A 23,745-nucleotide genomic window follows, 5' to 3' on the forward strand; every position below is an offset into this window, starting at 1 on the left:
TATCACTCTTTGCCCTTGGGCTTATAGCAGCCACTTCTAAATGCTAAAGGTTTTGAAGGGATATTACAATCCCTTCTCACGTTGTATATAAAATAGGAGTACATACACTCCAGTTATGGACTCCTAGTGCGCCTGGTTCATAGAGACTTAATAAATTTAGCTGAATGGATGTTGTAGTATTTACAGAGTTGTCAAACATCTTAGCAGACATGTCAAACATCTTTCGTAATCTTCTAAGGAGGAGAGGTATTTGAAAGGAGAGAAATTCAAACTGATTGGCATTGGCCAAAGATAATTAGCATAAAGTCTTGAAATTTAAGAACTTGAAAGTACCTCAATAAAAATATGTGTCAGGCTATAAATCTTCTGTAACCAACCCTAATCTGGCAGAGATCCATGCCATTTGCTGCCAAGTCAAAAAGAGAAACACAGCTGTCAAACTGTCAGTGGACTCGCTTCCTTCTGCTCATAATTTTATCTTTATAACATCTCTAGCTACTGTATCTTTGTTGAACTAAATGCTTCAAGGAAATGAAAAGTACTTTCTCACAATTGAATATTGGCCAGACCCATGCTGGTTATGTAGTATCTTTTTAATCTAAAGATAAGATTATACTTTAAGTATTTCTCTAATGTAAATCTTCATTTGTCTCATTCTGTCATTCCTCTTACAGTTCTCCAAATGTCAGGTAATCAGACTGGTTGGGTATTTTGGAATGGGAATGTCATACTCGCACATTCCTTCTCCCTCCCCCAATTTTTTCCTAAAAACCTCATTTAAATATAGAGAGATGTATTAAATCACTACCTCTCGATGTCTGAGATACAATGAAAAGAGAAACAAAAGTTTCCACACCTCATTGAGAAACACCTAGCGTTTTGCTTGTAGGCCTTTGCCAGGTTTGATTGTTTGATAGAGGAGATTCACAGCTCAGGTGGTCAAGTATAGGCCTTGCTATTATATTTTTAGTGCCTTTTAAATTCAGACTCCAGTTTTAATGTTAATTCCAGTATAGTAGGAAGGCCAGGGGAAGCACTGAAGGGATTTTGTCATAAAAGAGAGACCACGGGAGATTATAATTATCCATAACTGCATAATGATGATTATGTAGTTCAGACAATTGCAATGAAAGTATGAGTGGAGGTTAGTCCAGACTAGCATCTCTTTTTCCTGTGGCATCTCTGAGGTGGTAGAATGAGGAAAGGCAGATGAGTTTTATATGCAGCCACCCAACATCGCCCAGTGTTATTGTGCATATTATTAAAGTAAATATTGAACTTATGTTGTTTTTATTCCCTCTTTTTAAATATTTATTTATTCTCTTGGCCATGCCGCACAGCTTGTGGGATCTTAGTTCCCCAACCAGGGATTGAACCCGCATCCTGGAAGTGAAAGCACCAAGTCCTAACCACTGGACCATCAGGGAATTCCCATTCCCTCTTTTAAAATTTTTTTTTTTTAAATAGGCTTGCATTCACCAAGGTCTAAGCAAGGCTATCGTCTGCACTTAAAAAGCTAGTTCTAAAATTAATTGAGCTGATGTCAAGTTCTTAGAGATTATAGAAAGATTCTTAGAGATGTTATGGAAAAACCCGAACGAACTTTTTGGCCAGCCCAGTAGTTTCTTCTCATAGTAGAACTTCCTGAAGAGCTAGTTTATAATTTGACAATCTAACACTTAAGGGATAGCAGGAACTTCATTTCATCTCTTAGACTCCAAGGCCACTGTCTTAGATTTTCTTGAAATTCAAAAAACCCCGTGTGTGTGTATGTGTTGTTTTTTCCTTATTATAAACATATTATGTGTGTATTATAGACAATTTAAAAATATACAAGTGTATAAAGTAAAAGATACGAATGTACCTCTCTTCTTAATTCCACTTCCCAAAAGAAATCACTGTAAACCAACTTAGTTTTGTGCATATACAGACATGTATACATCTATATCTATAAAAATGTAATTTCTTAAAAAAAGTATAGCATACTTATTATTCTTCATTACTTTTAGTTAATTATACATTGTGAACATCTTTCCATGATAGTAGATCTCATTTTTCTGTATCCCATTCCACGGGACAGTGGATTTCCCTGTTCCCTCATTGCTGGACTTAGGTTTGTTGGGTCTTTTGTTTGTTTGTTTTTTGCAGCTAAAGGTAATATAGTGAGCATCCTTGTATATATCTTTGCCCACTTGTTTAAAGAATGCCTATAGGATAGTTTCCTAGAATTTATATTCCTAGGTCAAAGGGTATGTACTTTTAAAATTTTGATATATGTTGTCAAAGAACCCTCCAAATAATAAGTTTATAAGCCTGCTACCAGCATATGAGGGTTCATTTTTCCTACATATTCAACAACATAGTTGCTTGTTTATGATTCAGAAACAAGAATTGTAAACTGTAAGTCTCAAGGTTATTTTATATTATCTCTGATTTACGGCTTCTGCAAATAGCCTGCAAAAATAGATGCTTTTCATATTTTTCCTTTTATTGCCGCCAGACCTGTTCAGATATGGAATGTGCTATCAAGACAAAGCAATCTATTTTTATTAGTATAGGTATAAAATATATTTTAAGGAATTTATCATTCATTTCCAAATACTTCTCTTCTTGAATATTTCTTACATGACTAGTCAAGTCAGAATATTCACTTTGAAAGCTTGCTCTTTCAAGTTGGAGTTCAAGGGACAGCTATTGAACCTCTCATTCTCTTTGCCGAAATTTACATGTGATCACTTTTGAAATACCCCTTGAGTTTACTGAGCACCTAACACTGATTATAATGGTGATTGAACAGTAATTTAAGGCATATCCAAACAAACGTTAATGAAATCTGAGCTTTATTTATCTACTGTTTGCTTGCTTGCAGGTGGATTCACCTATGAACTTGAAGCATCCCCATGACTTAGTCATATTAATGAGACAAGAAACAACAGTTAACTACCTCAAAGAATTGGAGGTGAGGCAACTGGATATGTGATATGCAGCTGATACTTGTTGCATTTCACAGGAGCTGTTGTGTTCAGAGAATAAGTAAAGCCTGTTATTTCTTAAATCTTCTGACTTTTACAGGAATATTCAACTTTTAGATGGTCCTTTTTTTTTTTTTTTTTTTTTAAATCAGAATGCCATTTGAGCAATAGTAAGAGAAACAGACTACCAGAGCCTGGGTTTTATGCCTCATTTTTGTTTTTGTTTTATTTTTTTATGATTACTTTTTATTTATTTTTTTAATACAGCAGGTTCCTATTAGTTATCTATTTTTTACATATTAATGTATACATGTCAATCCCAATCGCCCAATTCATCCCCCCACCAACAACCACCCCCCCGCTCCACTTTCCCCCCTTGGTGTCCATACGTTTGTTCTCTACATAGGTCTCTATTTCTTCCTTGTAAACCAGTTCATCTGTACCATTTTTCTAGATTCCACATGTATGTGTTAATATATGATATTTGTTTTTCTCTTTTATGCCTCGTTCTTGACTCACTATATCCTTGAACAAAGTTTCCATGGAAAGGAATTATCTCAGGATATTCTTGGAAGGAGAATTTGGGTAAAATATCAAAAGGAAGAATGGTTTGAATACTTCATAAAAATATAATTTTGTTAATTCCCAGCTAGTAAAAACTAGGGTCTTGGTATTTTGTGTTCTTATGGTTGAGGTGAAAAGCATTCATCACTTTGCATCTTGAAAACTTCTTTTTTCATTTTTATTTTATATTGGAGTATAGTTGATTAACAATGTTGTGTTAGTTTCAGGTGTACAGCAGAGTGATTCAGTTATACATATACATATAGCTGTTCTTTTTCAAATTCTTTTCCCACACCTTGAAAACTTGATATTTATTAGTGCTAATAAAATCTGACCTTTTTGTTTCTATCATTGATTTTCATAAACTGATTTTTCATAGTAGCAAAGAGTATTAACTATTTCAAAAAGTTTCTTTTTTCTCTCATAAAACCTGTTCTTAAAAGTTACAGTGTAAATTGAATCCAAATTTTAAGGAAACTTTAAGTTGCAGAAAAAGTAACCCAATTTGCAAAATGAGATTTAGAAAATTATTGGGAATAATAAGAGTCAGAGTCTTTGAGCGCTAGAAGGCATCATAAAGGTCATCCTCATTTTAGAATCAAGGAAACAATTAGACCTAAAGACAGTGAATTGCCTGATTTTCACAAAACAAGTTATGGCAGAACCAGAGGCAAATGCCTTATCTCTTGGCTTAAACCAAAGGTAAAACCAGGTAGCCATTCATTTTCTAGTTAATGTAAAAGTTCTGAATTTCACTTATATAAATTCAAACTAGTACATCTATCAAGAGCAGTAGTTATAATTGTATATTTTAAAAATTTCTGTAAATGAAGAAGGAGGAGCTTATAGCACATACTAACCAGCTGTGTATAGGTAGTAGCACTTTAGGAATATTTATAAAACTTGAATACCTCATCATTTTTTAAATAGTATCTCACCTTGTTCCTACCAGTTTTGTCGCTTATAAATTTGGAAATGTTGATTTTTATGAATACTAGGAAAAAGACAATAGATATATTTATTGAGCTTCATGCTTGGAAGCTTAAACACAGTGTTCAGAAAGATGCAGTGGTGCAGAAAGTAGTTTTTATTTTCAGATGCATAGACACCATTATATATGTTTATTGTTATCTCTCTAAGTGGCAGTATTATTTAATATAAAGAAAGGAGAATTAAATTAGAGTATGTGTAGGGGGAAAAATGCCATTTACCAAGTCATTGAAAATGCAAATGAAAAATATTGACTCCAATTTTTGGTTAAGGTAGTGTAATGAGTCTATACTTAGTACTTAGTTTTCACTCCTGCTTCATATACGTAGCAATGACAGATAAAAAACAAAACAGAAATCAAAATAAAATATAGTCAGGCCTAAACACAACAGAAATATCTCCATAGACCAGAAATGGAACAAAACACTAAGTTGAGAATGTAGCTGAAACTGTAAACCTGCTGGTCTCAAAGGCCAGGAACAGGCTCTGGTGTCTGGTGGTTCATTTCTATGGAATAAAGGGGATGACAATATTTCGTGCAAGATAAAGGAAGATAACCAAATTCACTACTGCTCGAAGACTAGGATGGAGCTTGAAAAGAGTCTGGTGGAAAAAAAAAAAAAAGCAGGAAGAAAAAACAAAACCTAATGACCAAAAAACAAACCAAACGATCCAGTGGTTCAGTAATTTCATCTTCAATTTACTGAACACCATTTCAGGGTAAAATATTACTTGGGAGTAGAAACTCTAAACTAAAATTATGTGATTTGGGGCTTGGGATCTGGATAGAACCTGGAAGCAACTACAAAACTGTTAGACACAGGAGTTGATAATGGAGTAGTTGGGAAGAGACAGACAGATAGGGAGAGGGGGTGAAGGATGATTCCAAGATTTTTGACCTGAGCAATTGACGTTGGATGGAGTTGGCGTTAGCTGAGATTTAGAAGACTGAAGGAGGTGTAGACTGGGGAGGAGTTTAGCTTCTGTATATTAAGTTTCAGATACCTTTTAGGCATCTAAGTGGAGACACTGAGTGAGGAGTTGGTTCTTCTAGTGTGGACTCCTGGGTAAAGGTCTGAGCTAGAGAGATAAATTTGTTATGCATTGACATAGACATAAAGCCATGAGACTAGATAATACAGTTTATCTACAAAGTAGTGACAACTGGATGACTTCTTAGGTACCAGAAGACAGTGGAGGAATACCATCAAAGTGTTAAATCTAGAATTTTGTATTCTTTATAATATTTTATATTCTCTTAAACCATCATTCAAGAGTGAGGACAAAGCAGTTTTCTGACATACACAGAGAGTTTACTAACCACAGACCCTCACTTAAAAAAAAAAAAATTAAAGATGTACTTCTGCAAGAAGAAAAGTAAATCCCGTGGAAGTGCATAGGATATGTAATGGTGAGTAAAAACATTGATGAAAAAGTTGCTAAATTTATTTATTTATTTTCTGTGTTTAAAAGGTAAAACTAAATAAAATTATCAGTCTGTAGGTGGGTTGGTGCATGCTCAATGATTATTTAAAGCATGTTAACTCTTTTGTTATGTTCAGGAGGCAAAAATTACTGAATAAATTAAAATCCTGTTGGAAAATGTATAGGTATACATATTAAAAATTTAAGAATATTGCCGCCTTTCAGAAGTCTTGCCAAAAGAAATATAAATCTAATCAAACCACAATATAATTTGCTTTTCACTATAATTGGTTTCTTTTGTCATTTTATATATTCTGTGTATTTAAAAGATTATTCTAAGAAAGGGTCTTTAGGCTTCATCAGACTGCCAAAGAAGTCCATGACATGAAAAAGTTAAGAACCCCTGGATCCTGCTGTCAGTATTCAGGAAATACAGAGGACAGAGGAACATGTTAAACCTGTGGGATGCAGTCAGTAAAATCTTGTAGAGTAATAAACTCTACAGGATAAGTGACCCAATTTCTTTTCAAATAAATTACAAGGATTAAAAAAAAGGAAATAGAGGGTTAACCGGAAGATTAAAGGAGACTTAAGAGACAAATTAACCAATTGCAGTGTGTGTGGACCTTACTGAATTTTGACTCAAACAAATTGTATTTTAAAATAAAGAGGGAAGAAACAGTTGAGAATGAACACAGACTGGATATTTAATATTAAGGAATTACTATTTTTTGTGTGTGATAATGGTGTTGTGGTATTATTTTTTTAAGAAGAGAATCTTTCAGAATCATACTGAAATATTTACTGATGAAAAACTTAACCAAAAAAAGAGTAAGGACAGTAACCAAAATAATAGAAATGCACTCTATAGTTTTCAAAACTACAAACAAAGAGAAGATACAGGAGGAGGGGAGGGAATGTAGAAAGTGTATCAAAAGTGTATCAGGCAGGAAATGAGAAAAAAGCAGCAAAGAAAAAGTAAGATAAACAGAAAACCCAAAATAATATGGTTGAAATAAATCCATAAGATCAGCAATCACAATAAATATAAACAGATTAAACAAACTGATTAAAACTGAGACAATCAGATTGGGTTTCTTATTTAGTTTAGCTGTATAGTACATATGAGAAATATACCTACAACAGCCTGGATATTGCCATTCTCAGTACCTGAGGGAAAAGAAAGAACATGGTGAAGCACACACTGGCTCTAAAAATGCTTCCCTCTAGAAGGCTCAGATGATGCTTCTCATGTTACATTGGCCAAAGGAAGTCATATCGGTCACATCTGAGTCCAGCAGAACGGTGATGTAGAATTCTTTTGTAAGGAGGGGCACAAATTTGTTAATAGTAATACAGTCTACCCCAATAATTATAACAAGATAACATTTCATACCCATGAGATTGACATAAATTAAAAAGTAGGACACAGAGGGCAGACAGCAGAACCAAGAAGAACTACAGTCCTGCAGCCTGTGTAACAAAAACCACATTCACAGAAAGATAGACAAGATGAAAAGGCAGAGGGCTATGTACCAGATAAAGGACAAGATAAAACCCCAGAAAAACAACTAAATGAAGTGGAGATAGGCAACCTTCCAGAAAAAGAATTCAGAATAATGATAATGAAGATGACCCAAGACCTCGAAAAAGAATGGAGGCAAAAATCGAGAAGATGAAAGAAACGTTTAACAAAGACGTAGAAGAATTAAAGAACACACAAACAGAGATGAAAAATACAATAACTGAAATGAAAACTACATGAGAAGGAACCAATAGTAGAATAACTCAGGCAGAAGAACGGATAAGTGACGTGGAAGACAAAATGGTGGAATTCACTGATGCGGAACAGAATAAAGAAAAAAGAATGAAAAGAAATGAAGACAGTCTAAGAGACCTCTGGGACAACATTTTTTTTTTTTATAGTGAATACAGAGAGATGTCAGAGGAGCTAGTTAGAGTAGCAAGTATTAAATTTATTTATTTATTTATTTATGGCTGTGTTGGGTCTTTGTTTCTGTGCGAGGGCTTTCTCTAGCTGTGGCAAGTGGGGGCCACTCTTCATCGCGGTGCGCGGGCCTCTCACCATCGTGGCCTCTCTTGTTGCAGAGCACAGGCTCCAGACGCGCAGGCTCAGTAATTGTGGCTCACGGGCCCAGTTGCTCCGTGGCTTGTGGGATCTTCCCAGACCAGGGCTCGAACCCCTATCCCCTGCATTGACAGGCAGACTCTCAACCACTGCGCCACCAGGGAAGCCCCTGGGACAACATTAAACGCAACAACATTCGCATTATAGGGGTCCCAGAAGGAGAAGAGAGAGAGAAAGGACCAGAGAAAATATTTGAAGAGATTACAGTTGAAAACTTCCCTAACATGGGAAAGGAAATAGCCACCCAAGTGCAGGAAGCACAGTGAGTCCCATACAGGATAAACCCAAGGAGAAACACACCGAGACACATAGTAATCAAATTGGGAAAAATTAAAGACAAAGAAAAATTATTGAAAGCAGCAAGGGAAAAATGACAAATAACATACAAGGGAACTCCCATAAGGTTAACAGCTGATTTCTCAGCAGAAAGCCTACAAGCCAGAAGGGAGTGCCACGATATACTTAAAGTGATGAAAGGGAAGAAACTACAACCAAGATTACTCTACCCAGCAAGGATCTCATTCAGATTCGATGGAGAAATCAAAAGCTTTACAGACAAGCAAAAACTAAGAGAATTCAGCACCACCAAACCAGATCTACAACAAATGCTAAAGGAACTTCTCTAAGTGGGAAACACAAGAGAAGAAAAGGACCTGCAAAAACAAACCCGAAACAATTAAGAAAATGGTCAAAGGAACTACATATCAATAATTACCTTAAACGTGACTGGATTAAATGCTCCAACCAAAAGACACAGGCTCGCTGAATGGATACAAAAACAAGACCCATATATATGCTGTCTACAAGAGACCCACATCAGACCTAGGGACACATACAGACTGAAAGTGAGAGGATAGAAAACGATATTCCATGCAAATGGAAATCAAAAGAAAGCTGGAGTAGCAATACTCATATCAGATAAAACAGACTTTAAAATAAAGAATGTTACAAGAGACAAGGAAGGACACTGCATAATGATCAATTGATCAATGCAAGAAGAAGATATAACAATTATAAATATATGTGCACCCAACATAGGAGCACCTCAATACATAAGGCAGCTGCTAACAGCTATAAAGGACGAAATCAACAGTAACACAATAACAGTGGGGGACTTTAACACCTCACTTACACCAATGGACAGATCATCCAAAATGAGAATAAATAAGGAAACAGAAGCTTTAAATGACACAATTGACCAGATAGATTTAATTGATATTTATAGGACATTCCATTCAAAAACAGCAGATTACACTTTCTTCTCAAGTATGCACGGAACATTCTCCAGGATAGATCACATCTTGGGTCACAAATCAAGCCTCAGTAAATTTAAGAAAATTGAAATCATATCAAGCATCTTTCCTGACCACAACGCTATGAGATTAGAAATGAATTACACGAAAAAAACGTAAAATACACAAACACATGGCGGCTAAGCAATACGTTACCAAATAACCAAGAGATCACTGAAGAAATCAAAGAGGAAATCAAAAAATACCTACAGACAAATGACAATGAAAACACGACGATCCAAAACCTATGGGATGCAGCAAAAGCAGTTCTAAGAGGGAAGTTTATAGCTATACAAGCCTACCTCAAGAAACAAGAAAAATCTCAAGTAAACAATCTAACCTTACACCTAAAGGAACTAGAGAAAGAAGAACAAACAAAACCCAAAGTTAGCAGAAGGAAAGAAATCATAAAGATCAGAGCAGAAATAAAGGAAATAGAAACAAAAAAAACAGTAGTAAAGATCAATAAAACTAAAAGCTGGTTCTTGTAGAAGATAAACAAAATTCATAAACCATTAGCCAGACTCATCAAGAAAAAGAGAGAGAAGACTCAAATCAATAAAATTAGAAATGAAAAAGGAGAAGGTACAACAGACACCACAGAAATACAAAGCATCCTAAGAGACTACTAAAGCAACTCTATGCCAATAAAATGGACAACCTGGAAGAAATGGACAAATTGCTAGAAAGGTATAACCTTCCAAGACTGAACCAGAAAGGAATAGAAAATATGAACAGACCAATCACAAGTAATGAAATTGAAACTGTGATTAAAAATCTTCCATCAAACAAAAATCCAGGACCAGATGGCTTCATAGGTGAATTCTATCAAACATTTAGAGAAGAGCTAACACCCATCCTTCTAAAAGTCTTCCAAAAAATTGCAGAGGAAGGAACACTCTCAAACTCATTCTCTGAGGCCACCATCACCCTGATACCAAAACCAGACAAAGATACTACAAAAAAAGAAAATTACAGACCAATATCACTGATGAATATAGATGCAAAAATCCTCAACAAAATACTAGCAAACAGAATCCAGCAGCACATTAAAAGGATCATACACCATGATCAAGTGGGATTTATCCCAGGGATGCAAGGATTCTTCAATATATGCAAATCGATCAATGTGATATACCATATTAACAAATTGAAGAATAAAAACCATATGATCATCTCAATAGATGCAGAAAAAGCTTTGACAAAATTCAGCACCCATTTATGATAAAAAACTCTCCAGAAGCTGGGCACAGAGGGAACCTACCTCAACATAATAAAGGCCATATATGACAAACCCACAGCAAACATCATTCTCAATGGTGAAAAACTGAAAGCATTTCCTCTAAGATCAGGAACAAGACAAGGATGTCCACTCTCACCACTGTTATTCAACATAGTCTTGGAAGTCCTAGCCACGGCAATCAGAGAAGAAAAAGAAGTAAAAGGAATACAAATTGGAAAAGAAGAAGTAAAACTGTCACAGTTTGCAGATGACGTGATACTATACATAGAGAATCCTAAAAGTGCCATCAGAGAACTACTAGAGCTAATCAATGAACTTGGTAAAGTTGCAGGATACATAATTAATGCACAGAAATCTCTTGCATTCCTATACACGAATGATGAAAAATCTGAAAGAGAAATTAAGGAAACACTCCCATTTACCATTGCAACAAAAAGAATAAAATACCTAGGAATAAACCTACCTAGGGAGACAAAAGACCTGTATGCAGAAAAGTATAAGACACTGATGAAAGAAATTAAAGATGATACAAATAGATGGAGAGATATACCATGTTCTTGGATTGGAAGAATCAATATTGTGAAAATGACTATACTACCCAAAGCAATCTACAGATACAATGCAATCCCTATCAAATTACCAATGGCATTTTTTACGGAACTAGAACAAACAATCTTACAATTTGTATGGAGACACAAAAGACCCCGAATAGCCAAAGCAGTCTTGAGGGAAAAAAACGGAGCTGGAGGAATTAGACTCCCTGACTTCAGACTATACTACAAAGCTACAGTAATCAAGACAATATGGTACTGGCACAAAAACAGAAGCATAGATCGATGGAACAGGATAGAAAGCCCAGAGATAAACCCACGCACCTGTGGTCAACTAATCTATGACAAAGGAGGCAAAGGCATACAATGAAGAAAAGACAGTCTCTTCAATAAGTGGTTTTGGGAAAACTGGACAGCTACATGTAAAAGAATGAAATTAGAACACTCCCTAACACCATACACAAAAATAAACTCAAAATGGATTTGAGACCTAAGTGTAAGACCGGACACTATAAAACTCTTAGAGGAAAACATAGGAAGAAAACTCCTTGACATAAATCACAGCAAGATCTTTTTTGATCCACCTCCTAGAGTACTGGAAATAAAAAGAAAAATAAACAAATGGGACCTAATAAAACTTCAAAGCCTTTGCACAGGAAAGGAAACCATAAACAAGACGAAAGACAACCCTCAGAATGGGAGAAAATATTTGCAAACGAATCAACGGACAAAGGATTAATCTCCAAGATATATAAACAGCTGATGCAGCTCAATATTAAAAAAACAAACAACCCAATCCAAAAATGCGCAGAAGATCTAGATAGACATTTCTCCAAAGAAGACATACAGATGGCCAAGAAGCACATGAAAAGCTGCTCAACATCACTAATCATTAGAGAAATGCAAGTCAAAACTACAAGGAGGTATCACCTCACACCAGTTAGAATGGGCATCATCAGAAAATCTACAAACAACAAATGCTGGAGAGGGTGTGGAGAAAAGAGAACCCTCTTGCACTGTTGGTGGGAATGTAAATTTATACAGCCACTATGGAGAACAGTATGGAGGTTCTTTAAAAAACTAAAAATAGAATTACCATATGATCCAGCAATCCCACTACTGGACATATACCCAGAGAAAACCATAATTCAAAAAGACATATGCGGGCTTCCCTGGTGGCGCAGTGGTTGAGAATCTGCCTGCCAATGCAGGGGACACGGGTTCGAGTCCTGGTCTGGGAAGATCCCACATACCGCAGAGCAACTAGGCCCGTGAGCCACAATTACTGAGCCTGTGCGTCTGGAGCCTGTGCTCCGCAACAAGAGAGTCCGCGATAATGAGAGCCCCGCACACCGTGATGAAGAGTGGCCCCCACTTGCCACAACTGGAGAAAGCCCTAGCACAGAAATGAAGACCCAACACAGCCATAAATAAATAAATAAATAAATATTTTTTAAAAAAGTAAAATATTAAAAAAAAAAAAAAAAGACACATGCACCCCAGTGTTCCTTGCAGCACTATTTACACTAGCCAGGTCATGGAAGCAACCTAAATGCCCATCGACAGATGAATGGATAAAGAAGTTGTGGTACATATATACAGTGGAATATTACTCAGCCATAAAAAGGAACGAAATTGAGTCATTTGTTGAGACGTGGATGGGTTTAAAGACTGTCATACAGAGTGAAGTAAGTCAGAAAGAGAAAAACAAATATCGTATATTAATGCATATATGTGAAACCTAGAAAAATGGTACAGATGAACTGGTTTTCAGGGCAGAAATAGAGACACAGACGTAGAGAACAAACATATGGACACCAAGGGGGAAAGTGGCGGTGGGGGTGGTGGTGTGATGAATTGGGCGATTCGGATTGACATGTATACACTGATGTGTATAAAATTGATGACTAATAACCTGCTGTATAAAAAAATTTTTTTAATTTAAAAAAGAAGTAGGACAAAACCAAATGTTGGTAAGTTTATGGGGAGATGGATATTATCCTAATCTGTTGGTAGAATTCTAGTTTTTATAACCAGTTTGAAGAGCAGATTGACGGTGACTAAATAAACTGAAAATGTATCCCATACAGCCCCCTACTGGAACTCTTTTTCCCCCTACTGGAACTATTTTTCCCCCTACTGGAACTCTTACACAATGACAGTTTTATAAGAATACCATAGCACATTTAATAGCAAGAAATATTTAAAAAGAAGCAACCTAATGGTTTACAGGAAAATAAATACATTTTTATACATCCATTAGAATGAAGAATTTAGAGCTATACTGACCAATGTACATAAATCTCAAAAATATAATATTAAGTTAAAAAAAAAGTTGTCGAATGATACATACAGTATGATAGTATTTATATAAAATTTTAAAATTTGCAAAGCAATGGTGTATGTTGATTTTGGAGATATAGCTATAGATATATATATAAAGTAATATTTTAAGAGAATAAGGGTAATATAGTAATATTTTATAAAAATATACATGAAAATGATGCATAAAACATTCAGGATAGTGGTAACTTTTGTTCTTTTAATTATTTATTTATTTATTTATTCTCTTGGCCGCGCCGTGCAGCTTGTGGGATCTTAGTTCCCCAACCAGAGATTGAACCCAGGCCTTGGCAGTGAAAGCGCCGAGTCCTAACCACTGGACCACGAGGGCATTCTCAGGATAGTGGTTAACTTTTGGAAGGGAGAGAGGGATCTCAAAGGCAGTTAAGAGGGGCTTCAACTATTTTTTTTTTCTTTTAGAAAAATCTGGAGTATGGCCAAATGTTAAGGTAGATAGGGTGGTGGAAACATGGCTGTTACGTAATTCCTCTGTATGTTTAGAAAAAAAATTTCAGTGGCAGGAATTCTCCTGGAACACTCGTCACTCCAGGTAGTACTATCAATGCACTAGATGTCTTGAAGGACTGAAATATGACATGTTTGGACAATTCAAGGTACTTCTAATTGCTGAGCTATTCTGTGCCAGTTAAGTTGATAGATGTAGCTTTATAGATAGTCAGAGATCATATCATAAGGCACTCATGTGCCAGTATTATAAATGTCATGTTCTGTTAACTTTCTGTATATGGACACCTGTTTTGAGAAGCTTATTTATGTCAACTAAGGTAACCCAGGGCATATTTTGAATTCTCTGACTTGTTCAACACATTAAATTCTCCTTTCTCTTACATGGTATCTAGGTTGAAATATTAGAAAAATCCATTTGTGTTCTTATTTTCTTCTCAACAGAAGCAATTAGTTGCTCAAAAAATTCATATAGAAGAGAATGAGGACAGAGATACAGGACTGGAACAGAGACATAATAAAGAGGATCCAGACTGCATCAAAGCCAAGGTACCCTTAGGGGACCTAGATCTGTATGATGGCACATACATAACTTTGGAGAGCAAAGATATCAGGTAAAGAAATTCTCTTTCCAAAAATAAAGTACGTCTTCCTGAACAGACCTTTCTTGAAACAATTAGAAGTTATTTCTCTAATGAGAAAAAGCTTCAATCACTGATGACTTTATTGAAATTTGAAAGTTCAAAATGGGTACTATGTATAAAATTCTTACAAATCAATTAAAAATATTTAATACCACAGTAGAAAATTGAACAATTTATGGTAAAAAAAAATGCAAATGGCGAATAAACATGTGGAAAAAATATTTCTCAGTAATGATCAAATAAGTGCATACTAAGACATATTTTTCATCTCTCAAATTGAAAAAAAATGTTTAAAAATCAATAACTGGTAAAAATGTAGAAAGACTATATAGAAGTGTAAACTGGTTTAACATTTCTAGAAAGAGTTGAGCAGTGTTATATTAGCTTTTGAAAAGTCCACAGTCTTTTTTTTTAATTAATTAATTAATTTGTTTGTTTGTTTTTGGCTGCGTTGGGTCTTTGTTGCTGCGCGTGGGCTTTCTCTAGTTGCGGCGAGCGGGGGCTACTCTTCCTGGCGGTGCGCGGGCTTCTTGTTTTGGAGCACAGGCTCTAGGCGTGCGGGCTTCAGTAGTTGTGGCTTGCGGGCTCTAGAGCACAGGCTCAGTAGTTGTGGTGCACAGGCTTAGTTGCTCTGCGGCATGTGGGATCTTCCCAGACCAGGGCTCGAACCCATGTCCCCTGCACTGGCAGGCAGATTCTTAACCACTGCACCACCGGGGAAGTCCAGAGTCCACAGTCTTCACGGTTTGTGACTTACCTATTTTCTCCCTAACCATTTTTTTTTTTAATTTATTTGGCTGCTCTGGGTCTTAGTTGTGGCACGTGGGATCTTTGTTGCAGCGTGCAGGATCTTTTAGTTGCGGCATGCATGTGGGATCTTGTTCCCTGACCAGGGGTCGAACCCCGGGCCCTCCCTAACTCTTGATATATCTCCTTTAAGTTGAACTCTCAAAATATTTTGCTCTAACAACAGCTCTATGAAAAAAGTATGCATGTTGACTAATATTGGTTGTAAAGTGAGATGCTTTGAGAATATGATTTAATTAGGGAAAAATTGGACATGTCTTTGCTTTTCATTCATTCATTACTTTTTGCCTCTTGATTTTAGCCCTGAAGATTATATAGACACAGAATCTCCTGTCCCTCCAGACCCTGAGCAGCCTGATTGTACTAAAATTCTAGAACTTCCATATAGTATACATGCTTTTCAGCACTTGCGAGTAAGTAGAGAAATTTGGGGGGTTTTGTTTGTTTTCATTTTTTTCTTTAATCTCTTGCTTATACATACTCTTTTTCTTCTCTCCTTCCAAACAGCTTTATAATTTAACAAACATCTCCGATTTCTTAAAATTCCTTCAAATTAAATGCCATAAGATACCAAATTACTTGTGATTTCTAATGTCTTATAATCTCCTTTTTCTGTTTTTTTCAATTTTTTCTTCTCTTCAGGGTGTACAAGAGAGAGTTAATCTTTCTGCACCTCTACTACCTAAAGAAGATCCAATCTTCACATATCTATCTAAACGGTTAGGAAGGAGTATAGATGACATAGGTCACCTCATTCATGAAGGCCTACAGAAGGTAAGTCGTAAATGACTTAAAGAGCCCGGATGAACAGAAGATATTTTTCTCTCAGAAAATACCTACCCAGCTTGTTTTTGTCTAGAGAGTGATTTAAAATCATGATTACAGTAATATAAACTGTATAGTTCAAAGTTAGAAGCATTGATAATCCAGTCCCCTTTACCAGGACAAGATGCTGAAAAGTTTTATTTAAACTAATTCACGAAAAAACAAATTATAAACTAATATAAGCAACAGGGCTTATAAGCTAGATTATATATTTTGAGTGTGAAAGAACATTAACATTAGTGTCTTTGATATATGTCTACACACAGGAAATATATAGATTATCTCTGTTCTCTGAACAGGAAAAAGAATCACCACTAACAATAAAATCTTCATGTAATTTTAAGGGAACATCTACTTTAAACTAATGAAATGGGGAATTATGTAACAGAACCCAAGAATTTAAAGGTATCATTCAGGATAACATGTGGGAATTTAGAAAATAGTTTTTGCTCTTCTCTGTGCCTACGGAGATTCGTAAAATGCAGGCTAGTTTCTAAGCACTATTATAGTGGTACTAAGTAAAATGTGTAATTGTAACATTTATATATAGTTTATCCAAATATATATTTATATGTTTATTCAAATGCATTATATATTATAGGATTATTTTTGTAGCTAAGTTACCTGCTTCATATTGTTTTTCTGAAGGTAATGTAAAATATTGCATCCCCAGAATTGATAAGTAATAAGGAAAAACTGGCCTGGGATTTAAGATACCGTTCAGAGAATTGTTAGTTGAAAGTAGATCATCGTGGTAAATGCTCTATAGAAAATTAAAATAGAGGGTAATTGGGTGGCTTCTTTAGGTTGAGCAGTTGGGGTTATCCTCTCTGGAACGATGAAATTTAAGCTGATACTTGAAGACAAGAAGGAACCAAAAGTCAAAGATCAAGGAAGAGCATTCTAGGCTGAAGAATGAGCAAAGGCCCTGAAGCCTTAATGAGCTTGGTAGTATATTAGCTGGCTCAGGCTGCCATCACAAAATACCACAGACTGTGTGGCTTAAACAACAGAAATCTATTTCTCACAGTTCTGGATGCTGGAAAGTCCAAGATCATGTTGCTGGCTGATTCGGTTCCTGGTGAGGACTCTCTTTCTGGCCTGTAGATGGCCACCTTCTGGCTGTGTCCTTACATGGCTTCTTCTCAGGGTGTACATGGGGAGGGAGGGAAGGAGGGAGGGAGGGAGAGAAAGAGAGATAAATCTTCCTCTTATAAGGGGACTGGCCCTATTGTATTTTTAACCTTTATCACCTCTTCAGAGGCCCTATCTTCAAATATAGTCACATTGAGGGTTAGGGCGTCCATATATGAATGGTTAGAGACACATTCAGTATATAACAAGTGTTATGTAATTAAATTCAGGTCAGTATGGCTGGAGCTTGGTGAGCAAAGGGGAGGATGATAGGGAATGAAGCCAAAGAAGTAGGCCAGGGCCAGACTATGTAGGGCTCTGAAAGCCAAAGTTAGGGCTTTGAATTTTATTCCAAGTGTGCTGAGAAGCTGGAGCAGAGGAGTAACATAATTTAATTAGTACTTTTAAAAGTACACTCTCAAACTTATATGGAGAAATGACTAAAGGAGGCCAAAATTGGAAGTAGACCATTAGAAGGCTAGTGCAGTAATTCAAGAGAGAAATGAAGATGGTTTGGACTAGAATGGTTAGTAGTGGAAATGAAGGAACTTAAACTATTTCAGGAAATGTTTAGAAGTTTAGAAGCTGATTAATTAGATATGGTGAATGAGAGAAAAAGAGAAATCAAGGGTAATTCCTTAATTTTTGGCTTGAGCAACTTGGAGGAGCAGGGTTGGGGTGAGAGAAGATAAGATAGAGTTCTATTTTGGTCAAGTTAAATCTGAAATACCTATATGAGTCTGGAATTCCAGTAGAGGTCAGAGCTGGGTATATAGATAGAGAATAATTGTTAAGTAGGGAGTATTTGTAGCCGTGGGATTACATAGGTCATCTGGAGAAGAGTGAAGTTTGAGAAGAAGTCCTGGGTCCTCCTACATTATCTATCAAGCAGAGGGGGAAGGGCCAGCAGAAAAGATCCAAAGGATGTCCAGAAGGATGTGATATCCTAAGAGCCAAGGGAAAAAATGTGTTCCAAAGAGAGAGAATAATTAATAGTGACATTTGAACATTTTTAGATTTGAGAGGACATTTTATGAGAAATCTTTTTTTAATTTTTAATTTAATTTTATTTATTTTTTATACAGCAGGTTCTTATTAGTTATCTATTTTATACATATTAGTGTATACATGTCAATCCCAATCTCCCAATTCATCACACCACCACTCCCACCGCCACTTTCCCCCCTTGGTGTCCATATGTTTGTTCTCTACGTCTGTGTCTCTATTTCTGCCCTGCAAACCGGTTCATCTGTACCATTTTTCTATGTTCCACATATATGCGTTAATATACGATATTTGTTTTTCTCTTTCTGACTTACTTCACTCTAAATGACAGTCTCTAGATCCATCCACGTCTCTACAAATGACCCAATTTCGTTCATTTTATGGCTGAGTAATATTCCATTGTATATATGTACCACATCTTCTTTATCCATTCGTCTGTCGATGGGCATTTAGGTTGCTTCCATGACCTGGCTATTGTAAATAGTGCTGCAGTGAACATCGGGGTGCATGTATCTTTTTGTTTTTTTGTTTTTTGTCTGTGAAATATATTAAAACTTTGCTGATGACAGTTGGAAATCAAAACATTAAAACTTTTAACATAATAAAATGGCTGTGTTTGTGAAGATTTTTTAAAAGTTTCCTAAACCAATAAGGGAGAAAAATTGAAAGGTAGTGAATATAATACAAATTAAACATCAATTGAAAATAGGAGTCAGTGTGTTAAAAAAAAATTAACAGGTTGGTCAGGTATAAAGGAGGTCATCTTAAATTTCTAATACTGTTACAGTATGTACAGCACAGCTGAGGTAGGGTGATGGACAGTATGACCTCTTGAAGCCCTTTACAATCTTTCTTTTTTTTTAATTTAATTTTATTTATTTTTTATATAGCAGGTCCTTATTAGTCATCAATTTTATACTCATCAGTGTATACATGTCAATCCCAATCGCCCAGTTCATCACACCACCACCCCCACCCCCAGCCGCTTTCCCCCCTGGGTGTCCATACGTTTGTTCTCTACATCTGTGTCTCAATTTCTGCCCTGAAACCAGTCCATCTGTACCATTTTTATAGGTTTCCACATATATCTGTTAATATACGATATTTGTTTTTCTCTTTCTGACTTACTTCACTCTGTATGACAGTCTCTAGATCCATCCACGTCTCTATGAATGACCCAATAACGTTCCTTTTTATGGCTGAGTAATATTCCATTGTATATATGTACCACATCTTCTTTATCCATTCGTCTGTCGATGGGCATTTAGGTTGCTTCCATGACCTGGCTATTGTAAATAGTGCTGCAAGGAACATTGGGGTGCATGTGTCTTTTTGAATTACGGTTTTCTCTGGGTATATGTCCAGTAGTGGGATTGCTGGAACATATGGTAATTCTATTTTTAGTTTTTTAAGGAACCTCCATACTGTTCTCCATAGTGGCTGTATAAATTTACATTCCCACCAACAGTGCAAGAGGGTTCCCTTTTCTCCACACCCTCTCCAGCATTTATTGTTTGTAGATTTTCTGATGATGCCCATTCTAACTGGTGTGAGGTGATACCACATTGTAGTTTTGATATGCATTTCTCTAATAATTAGTGATGTTGAGCAGCTTTTCATGTGCTTCTTGGCCATCTGTATGTCTTCTTTGGAGAAATGTCTATTTAGATCTTCTGCCCATTTTTTGATTGGGTTATTTGTCTTTTTAATATTGAGCTGCATGAGCTGTTTATATATTTTGGAGATTAATCCTTTGTCCATTGATTCGTTTGCAAATATTTTCTCCCATTCTGAGGGTTGTCTTTTCGTCTTGTTTGTAGTTTCCTTTGCAAAAGCTTTTAAGTTTCATTGGGTCCCATTTGTTTATTTTTGTTTTTATTTCCATTACTCTAGGAGGTGGATCAAAAAAGACCTTGCTGTGATTTATGTCAAAGAGTGTTCTTCCTATGTTTTCCTGTAAGAGTTTTATAGTGTCCGGTCTTACATTTAGGTCTCTAATCCATTTTGAGTTTATTTTTGTGTATGGTGTTAGGGAGTGTTCTAATTTCATTCCTTTACATGTAGCTGTCCAGTTTTCCCAGCATCACTTACTGAAGAGGCTGTCTTTTCTCCATTGTATATCCTTGCCTCCTTTGTCATAGATTAGTTGACCATAGGTGTGTGGGTTTATCACTGGGCTTTCTATCCTGTTCCATTGATCTGTATTTCTGTTTTTGTACCAATACCATATTATCTTGATTACTGTAGCTTTGTAGTATAGTCTGAAGTCAGGCAGTCTGATTCCTCCAGCTCGGTTTTTTTTCCCTCAAGACTGCTTTGGCTATTCGGGGTCTTTTTTGCCTCCATACAAATTTTAAGATTTTTTTTTCTAGTTCTGTAAAAAATACCACTGGTAATTTGATAGGGATTGCATTGAATCTGTAAGTTGCTTTGGGTGCTATAGTCATCTTCACAATATTGAGTCTTCCAATTCAAGAACATTGTATATTTCTCCATCTGTTTGTGTCATCGTTAATTTCTTTCATCAGTGTGTTATAGTTTTCTGAGTACAGGTTTTTACCTCCTTAGGTAGGTTTATTCCTGGGTATTTTATTCTTTTTCTTGCAGTGGTGATTGGAATTGTTTCCTTAATTCCTCTTTCTGATCTTTCGTTGTTAGTGTATAGGAATGCAAGAGATTTCTGTGCATTAATTATGTATCCTGCAACTTTACCAAATTCATTGATTAGCTCTAGTAGTTTTCTGGTGGCACCTTTAGGATTCTCTATGTATAGTATCATGTCATCTGCAAACAGTGACAGTTTTACTTCTTCTTTCCCAATTTGTATTCCTTTTATTTCTTTTTCTTCTCTGATTGCCATGGCTAAGACTTCCAAAACTATGTTGAATAATAGTGGCGAGAGTGGACATCCGTGTCTCGTTCCTGATCTTAGGGGAAATGCTTTCAGTTTTTCACCATTGAGAATGATGTTTGCTGTGGGTTTGTCGTATGTGGCCTTTATTATGTTGAGGTAGGTTCCCTCTGTGCCCACTTTTCTGGAGAGTTTTTATCATAAATCGGTGCTGAATTTTGTCATACGCATTTTCTGCATCTATTGAGATGATCATACGGTTTTTATTCTTCAGTTTGTTAATATGGTGTATCACATTGATTGATTTGCATATATTGAAGAATCCTTGCATCCCTGAGATAAATCCCACTTGATTATGGTGTATGATCCTTTTAATGTGTTGTTGAATTCTGTTTGCTAGTATTTTGTTGTGGATTTTTGCATCTATATTCATCAGTGATATTGGTCTGTAATTTTCTTTTTTTGTGGTATCTTTATCTGGTTTTGGTATCAGGATGATGGTGACCTCATAGAATGAGTTTGGGAGTGTTCCTTCCTCTGCAATTTTTTGGAAGAGTTTGAGAAGGATGGTGTTAGTTCTTTTCTAAATGTTTGATAGAATTCACCTGTGAAGCCGTCTGGTCCTGGACTTTTGTTTGTTGGAAGATTTTTAATCACAGTTTCAATTTCATTACTTGTGACTGGTCTGTTCATATTTTCTATTTCTTCCTGGTTCAGTCTTGGAAGGTTATACTTTTCTAAGAATTTGTCCATTTCTTCCAGGTTGTCCATTTTATTGGCATAGAGTTGCTTGTAGTAGTCTCTTAGGATGCTTTGTATTTCTGTGGTGTCTGTTGTAACTTCTCTTTTTTCATTTATAATTTTATTGATTTGAGTCCTCTCCCTCTTTTTCTTGTTGAGTCTGGCTAATGGCTTATCAATTTTGTTTACCTTCTCAAAGAACCAGCTTTTAGTTTTATTGATCTTTGCTATTGTGCTCTTAGTTTCTATTTCATTTATTTCTGCTCTGCTCTTTATGATTTCTTTCCTTCTACTAACTTTTGGTTTTGTTTGTTCTTCTTTCTGTAGTTCCTTTAGGTGTAAGGTTAGATTGTTTATTTGAGATGTTTCTTGTTTCTTGAGGTAGGCTTGTATTGCTATAAACTTCCCTCTTAGAACTGCTTTTGCTGCGTCCCATAGATTTTGGATCATCGTGTTTTCATTGTCATTTGTCTTTAGGTATTTTTTGATTTCCTCTTTGATTTCTTCAGTGATCTCTTGGTTATTTAGTAACGTATTGTTTAGCCTCCATGTGTTTGTGTTTTTTACGTTTTTTTCCCTGTAACTGATTTCTAATTTCATAACATTGTTGTCAGAAAAGATGCTTGATATGATTTCAATTTTCTTAAATTTACTGAGGCTTGATTTGTGACCCAAGATGTGATTTATCCTAGAGAATGTTCCATGTGCACTTGAGAAGAAAGTGTAATCTGCTGTTTTTGGATGGAATGTCCTATAAATATCAATTAAATCTATCTGGCCAATTGTGTCATTTAAAGCTTCTGTTTCCTTATTAATTTTTTGTCTGGATGATCTGTCCATTGGTGTAAGTGAGGTGTTAAAATCCCCCACTATTATTGTGTTACTGTTGATTTCTTCTTTTATAGCTGTTAGCAGTTGCCTTATGTATTGAGGTGCTCCCATGTTGGGTGCATATATATTTATAATTGTTATATCTTCTTCTTGGATTGATCCCTTGATCATTGTGTAGTATCCTTCCTTGTCCCTTGTGACATTCTTCTTTTTAAAGTCTATTTTGTCTGATATGAGTATTGCTACTGCAGCTTTCTTTTGCTTTCCATTTGCATGGAATATCTTTTTCCATCCCCTCACTTTCAGTCTGTAGGTGTCCCTAGGTCTGACGTGGGTCTCTTGTAGACAGTATATATATGGGTCTTGTTTTTGTATCCATTCAGCGAGCCTGTGTCTTTTGATTGGAGCATTTAATCCATTCACGTTTAAGGTAATTATCAATATGTATGTTCCCATTACCATTTTCTTAATTGTTATGGGTTTGTTTTTGGAGGTCCTTTTCTTCTCTTGTGTTTCCCACTTAGAGAAGTTCCTTTAGCGTTTGTTGTAGATCTGGTTTGGTGGTGCTGAATTCTCTTAGTTTTTGCTTGTCTGTAAAGCTTTTGATTTCTCCATCGAATCTGAATGAGATCCTTGCTGGGTAGAGTAATCTTGGTTGTAGCTTCTTCCCTTTCATCACTTTAAATAAGTCATGCCACTCCCTTCTGGCTTGTAGAGTTTCTCCTGAGAAATCAGCTGTTAACCTTACGGGAGTTCCTTTGTATGTTATTTGTCATTTTTCCCGTGTTGCTTTCAATAATTTTTCTTTGTCTTTAAATTTTGTCAGTTTGATTACTATATGTCCTGGCGTGTTTCTCCTTGGGTTTATCTTGCCTGGGGCTCTCTGTGCTTCCTGGACTTGGGGTGGCTATTT

At 35.9% G+C, this 23,745-nt stretch overlaps 1 protein-coding gene across 2 annotated transcripts in view; it reads left to right on the forward strand.

Annotated features, from left to right (window-relative positions):
* Positions 1-23,745, forward strand: part of TTC17 (tetratricopeptide repeat domain 17) — a 140,737-nt gene that overhangs the window by 17,744 nt on the left and 99,248 nt on the right. For both annotated transcript variants that reach the window (XM_059931412.1, XM_059931413.1), the window contains exons 2-5: positions 2,870-2,959; positions 14,439-14,608; positions 15,747-15,858; positions 16,088-16,219. In XM_059931412.1, coding sequence (XP_059787395.1) covers positions 2,870-2,959; positions 14,439-14,608; positions 15,747-15,858; positions 16,088-16,219 — 504 coding nt within the window. The remainder of the gene's footprint in view (positions 1-2,869; positions 2,960-14,438; positions 14,609-15,746; positions 15,859-16,087; positions 16,220-23,745) is intronic.

The sequence above is a fragment of the Balaenoptera ricei genome, chromosome 8, assembly GCF_028023285.1.
Source record: "Balaenoptera ricei isolate mBalRic1 chromosome 8, mBalRic1.hap2, whole genome shotgun sequence".
Lineage (NCBI taxonomy): Eukaryota > Metazoa > Chordata > Mammalia > Artiodactyla > Balaenopteridae > Balaenoptera > Balaenoptera ricei.